The 6,000-nt window shown below is 47.3% G+C and overlaps 1 protein-coding gene across 2 annotated transcripts in view; it reads right to left on the minus strand.

The window, feature by feature from the left end:
- The window catches only part of RET (ret proto-oncogene), a 78,843-nt gene extending 74,398 nt beyond the window's left edge, over window positions 1-4,445 (minus strand). For both annotated transcript variants that reach the window (XM_058841832.1, XM_058841831.1), the window contains exon 1: window positions 4,047-4,445. In XM_058841832.1, coding sequence (XP_058697815.1) covers window positions 4,047-4,092 — 46 coding nt within the window. In that variant the 5' untranslated portion in view covers window positions 4,093-4,445. The remainder of the gene's footprint in view (window positions 1-4,046) is intronic.
- Between the last annotated feature and the right edge of the window lie 1,555 nt (window positions 4,446-6,000).

A 6,000-nucleotide genomic window follows, 5' to 3' on the forward strand; every position in this document is an offset into this window, starting at 1 on the left:
AATGAAGCCAAAGACCACGACTCCAACTAACTGACTGGCAGAAATAATCAAGCCAATAGCACATGTTGCCCTGACACCTTGAGAAGGCAGCACATAACAATGAGCAGGGAACTAAATATAACACAAATATGGATCCAATTAGAATGAATTTAAAAAAAACCCAACACAGTAAATTACTCTCTATGAAAGGAAAAATGCTTCAGGAGGTGAACTTCACTGCAAAATTTCATTTGTGAAGAGACTGGAAGGTGAAGGACCTGACAACAGGAGTAAAATGAGGGGAGACATGAAGCCCAGAGGGCCACCGAGGGCCCAGGCTCCCTCCCTGGTAGGAGCGCTGGGATGAGCCCCAGTGAGTGCTGTGCGAGTGAAGCAGCAGTTTCAAGGTCCAATGCAGGCAGCAGCAGGTGACCAGAGAGAGGACAAGTGCCACCTGGGGAAGAGCCAGAAGGTAAGATGACAAACCTCTGGGCAGAGAAAAACAACAAAGTAGGTAAGAACCAAAGCGTCGTGATTAATACTCTTTTTCCTACCAGAAAGAGTAGCAAGGTTTGAAATTCCCACATAACTCTTTGAGATCCTTCCTGATTAAGACACATAAGATCTATTGAAGTGCCTCTCATGGTCCTCCACAGATTCCCTTTGCCCACAGTCAGGGTCACAATAAAACAGAATAATAATTTTCACTTTACAATGTAAAATCCTGATCATATATTGTCTGACCAGATAACTGTTTACAAAAAAATCCAGGCACACAAATTATGTCTGTCTTAGCAAGTTCCTGACCCAAGTCAATGGTCTGTGCTCCACCATTTGATCTGATCAGCGCTGGTTTGATCTAAAGCTATGAGTGCACAGGAGATCTTTTATCTGGCAGAATCACACAGGTATTCTTTTCCTAGAGAAAGCACCCATTTTCTATCGTGAAATACAAATATTATGTGAAATATCCACACTTGGGGGAGAAGAACGTCAATATTTGCAGCTGGTTTCTGAAGTTGGTCTGTCCTTGATCTGGACGCATGAGTTGAGCCTGGATTTGCTGTAAATTGTAACCAGTCAAAACATCAGCAGCACTCCCAGCAGCGGGGAAATGCACTGTAAGAATCGATCCCAAACAGTCCATAAAAGACTATCAGAACTAGTACATTCATCAGTAGTTTTATATCACAGTAAATAAAATAGAAAAAAGTTTGAATAATCTGCATTCAAGAGCACATCATTGAAGTAATCCTTATTATTTCCATGAGCAGGTTTCCCTTCCAATTTTACAAGATTTGCATATTATAATGCTTACAAACTGTTTTATTCACTGAAAAGAAATTACCTTGTCAAAAGTACTCCCTTTAATAACAAAAAATACTTTCCAAACAAGACAACCCTACCAACTCTTTCCCACAGGCATTCTTTTCTACATTTAACTGAACAAGGTCCTCCTCTGATATAAATGAGCTTTCAGAATCAAAACTCCAGCACCAAGCAGCCAGGCAGCGTGATATGCAAGTAAACACCCTGAAGTCCTACAACTGATGAGATGTAAAACTTTTCAAAAAAAGACCTGTGCACACTCCATAATAAAACCCTGCATTTCTTTTAATTGGTAAAAAAAGACAGAAGCCTTAATTTGGAAAGAAACATTCCTTTTATTTTCGCTATTTCTAGGCTACTGCATGTTAAGAACAGTGCCTGCAGGAGACTCACACGTAGCCTGTGGTGCAAAAGCGCCAAGGCTGCGCCTTTCTGCTCCAGAACAAATGGCCCAGTGTTTTTTGAAGCCCACCAATACAAAATAACTAAATCCAATCCTTTCAACTAACAGCACGCTCAGCAGATTGATTACGCCAGCTCACTCAGTAAAATACCTTTGGGTTTCTTGTGAGCACGTTTTATGAACTACAGCAGTTCTAAGATTTCCAAAACCTCGCATTTTGATAAACCAAAGATGTACCAATAGCAACTGAGTGCAAAGGTATCCCTGCAGGTTGACTTCAGGTGGGAATCCTCTATGATGAGGTCTTGCCCATCTGAAAGAGATTCCATCACAACACCTGGCAAGAGCATGACAGTTACCACTGAAAAATCCCAGGCTTTCCCCTAGCATGGAGCCCACTGAAGTTTCACTGCATTCCCCACAAGGGGAATGCATCAACACTCCTAAGACAGCTGTGGTTTCTAAACTGGAACTCTATGCATGCAGGGGTTTTGCTGATACCTCCAAGACATAATGCTTCATCCCTGTTGTAAACACAGCTCTTATTGCATAAAAGCTAATTAACGTCATACAACTAAACAACGTGAAGCAGCGCTTCTCTACCAACAGACACCCACAGAACATTGCTAATATGCTGGACTTCTTGAAATAACTATGAATACAATTACCCCAAAGTGTGGGCGTATATGTATACAACTTTTCTTCCCCATAGTTTTAGTAGAAACTAAGGGCAATCGAGTATGAAGCCTCAGTAGTCAAAGCTGAGAGCACAAGCAAAATATTTGCAACTTTAAGTATAAGCAAGCAGTATAGAAAAAAAATCTGCTCGGTAGCCTACTCAAATAAATTAGCTCCTATAATATTCCTCCAAACTACGGGCAGATCCAAATAGTTTGAAACTACTTCCAGGTGCTGAGGTCTGATATTTAGAAAGGTTTAGAGATCTATCTTGAGCGGAGAGAACACCTTTCCCATTTGAGAGTTTCAGAATGAAATTCATGGAGAGTCGTACAACTAAAAGGAAAATCAGATGGTGGTCCAACTAAAAGGGAAATGCTGAGGAAAAAAAAAAAACAAGCAGCCATATGAGAAAGCAGCTCCAGAGTTCCTAACACCAGCTAGCTCAGGATGTGAACTACAATAATCTGGGGTACCACAGCATGAATCGAAGTAAGCTCATCTGTCCAGCTTAAACAGAAATCACTGAAAATCATCTTCAAGCAAAAGCATGTGAATCATTTTGGCTAATGAAAACATACCCCTGCAGCTGAAGAACTTACGTAAATTACATTTCTCCTAATTCTGCCAAAAACATTAAAGAAAATGGATTTGCCAAAGATAAAAGCAAAGTAGGCATGATAGATCATCCATTAGCAATATAAGTATGGCTAATTCTTCTTGACAGTGAAATGTCTTGAGATACAACCCACTTTATTTTTTTTAATAGATGTGTGTGTTTAGATACACTATTTCCTACACATTTTATCCCCTTATATCCTGGATTTCACTACCAGTGAGAGTTTACTACAATCAGGCCTTAACAATAATGTATTAAGTAAGAGAAAAAATAAGGGCAACTTAAAGTATTTTAGCATACCAAAGAAAAAAAAAAATTAAAAGTTAAACAGGAGCTTTACAATCTCTCCAAGTACAGAAAGTAATTTAAAATGGTGTGAATTAATACAGTTAATCTGAATTAATAACAAGAAGGAACAAGTCACACACGGGGAATCACAAGGGGCAGAATTAATATTGCACTCTACTCACTGTTAGACCAACTAGTGAACTACTGGCCTGCTTTGGGCTTTACTTTTTTTCATAAATGCATTTTTGGTGTGCAAGGTTGTACTGCATTCTCTAGCATACAACTTCGATTTATTCATGTAAACGTCAGAAATCCATCAGCAAACAAAGCCATATGGAAGAAAAAGATATAATGGATTTTGTGTTTGCTTTAGAATCTTGACATCTGTGGATAGCATCATCTAAGTTACAATCCAATCACTACTCATATTCTGGTCATTTTCATATACCAATCCAAAACGCATTTTATCTGATGATACAAAAAGCTCTGGGAGTGGGCTAACAGAGAAGAAAATCATGTTTTAAAAACTTAAAATGGGAATATACTTCAGTATTTTCCCGTTCACATCATAAATTCAGAGAAAAGCAAACTCACATCTGTTCTAACTTAGCTTTTAAAAAACGAAGAAAACGTATCAGGATTATTTATATCTCGTTTGTATTTATGGCAAGATTTTCGGAGCCGGACCGAGCCGCTGGCGGCACCTGAGCTCCGCAAAGTTCCCGGGGGGCCGGGCTCGGCGCTACTTACCCCCGCAGAGCAGGAGGAACGCGGCTGTCCGCGCCGCCGAGCGCATCTTCCCCGCGCTGCTGCGGCCCCGCCTCGGCGCTCCGGGCAGCACCGGCCGGGCTGCCGGACGCTCCGCGGGCTCTCAGTCGGGCCGGCCCATGGCCCGGGCCGGCGGCAGCGGGCCGCGATGGGACGCACCGAGCAGGGCAGGGACGGGACGACCCGTGCCGGGATGCTGCTCCGCCGATCCTTCCCTCGGTCCTCCTGGGTCCGGTGCCGCCCCGCCGCCACCGGCCGGGAAAAAAGCGCCTCGTCCCCTCAGCGGTGCCGGCGCCTCTCTGCGGGGAGAAGCGAAGTCACGAGCGCAGCCCCCGCTCCGCCGCCGAACCCCCCGCGCTGCCCGGGCGGCGGCACCGCCCGGCTCCGGCCAGCCCCCGGCCCCTCCTCCGCGGCCGCCGGGCCGCTTTGCCCGGGCCGCCCCGCCCGGCGGGCGGCCCCCGCCCCGCCCCGCCCGCGGAGCCTCGGCCGCGGGGGCGCAGCAGCGGCCCCGCCCCGCGCATCCCCGCGGGCAAGGTGCGGGCCGGGAGAGGCAGCGCCGCGTCCCGGGGCAGCCGCCCGCCTCCCCCGGCCCCGCGGGCAGGAGCGGGGCGCGGGCGGGAGGAGCGGGAGGCGGTGGCTCGGGGGGGGAGGAAGGCAGGCGAGCCGCGCAAACACACCAGGTGCGAGACAAAGCGGGGACAAGCGCTGCGGCACCAGGATGTACCCGAGTGGCCGCCTTCCCCGTCAGCCGAAACACATTAAACGTGTTGAATAATTAATCCTTGGGAGAGGAGACAATTTTTGCTTGATGGTAGGAGGATGCTGTAAAAGATGTGCGCTACCTGGCAGGCAACCAAAGTAACCCGGAACGCTCGCGTCCCGCTGAGCGGCGAAACGCCACTTTGAAACCGCAAGCGGGAGGGGGGTGGGAAATCTAACCGAGCCGAAGCAGAAATACGCTTTAACAGGTCGGGCTCGCCGAGAGAAGCACTCCGAAAAAGCCGCCGCTCACAAACACCGCCCAGAGCCCCCGCTGCGCCGCTGCCGGCGCTGCCTCCGCCCGGCGGCCCCGCCGCAGCGCCCGGCCCGCCCTCGCCCTGCCCCGGCTGCCGCAGCCGCGCCGGACCCGCGGGGAGCCCCGGGACGGGCCGGGCTCGGCCCCCCGATACCCCCCGGCACCGCGCCCGCGCAGGCTCTGGAGTCTCACAGCCGGCTGAAACAAACCCTGCCCCTCTCCCAGCGCCCCTCCTGTCAGGGCATCTTCAACCTGCCGAGAAGGTGTTCTCTACTCCTCTCCCGAAAGCTGATGCTGCTTCCACACAGCCGCGCTGCTCCAGAGATCTGGTCGGCAGGATTCAGACACAGATCAGCAGCTACGGCGTTCGGCTTCCCCAGCCTTCACATTCTGAAACGCCCAAGCAAGGTCAACTAGACACACAGAGTGGATTGGTACTCAGTGCCGTTGCACCTAGAAAGAATTGTTATAGATTATTTAAATAGAAGTCAAATAGGAAATTCTCTCTCTAGATTGGTAAGGACTCTGCTTACAATACCCAGCACTTGAAGAGGCAAAGTATGAGAAACTACCCTATAGGAATGGTAAAAGAACTAACCTATTTTAACTTTTCGGTTAGATATTAATCAAGTTAGATCTTCTTCCCATGGTCTTCATAAAGCTTGGGAACACAATAAGCCAAGTCAAAGCAACTAGAAGGGTAATAATGAATTTGAGATGAACAATAATGACCACCATTAATTAATTGCTTTTTGAAGCTGCCTGTCAGATAGTATAAATTAAACTTTTGAATACTTACTTACATGTCAAGTGTTTGTGGGGCTTTTGCAAGTGCCTGAAAGAGGGAACTGAGGATACTTGCAAAGTCTCCACGAACCAAGGAAAGTCTATAGCAGAGAAAGCAACACATAAAACATTAAC

Source organism: Poecile atricapillus, chromosome 6 (assembly GCF_030490865.1).
Source record: "Poecile atricapillus isolate bPoeAtr1 chromosome 6, bPoeAtr1.hap1, whole genome shotgun sequence".
NCBI lineage: Eukaryota > Metazoa > Chordata > Aves > Passeriformes > Paridae > Poecile > Poecile atricapillus.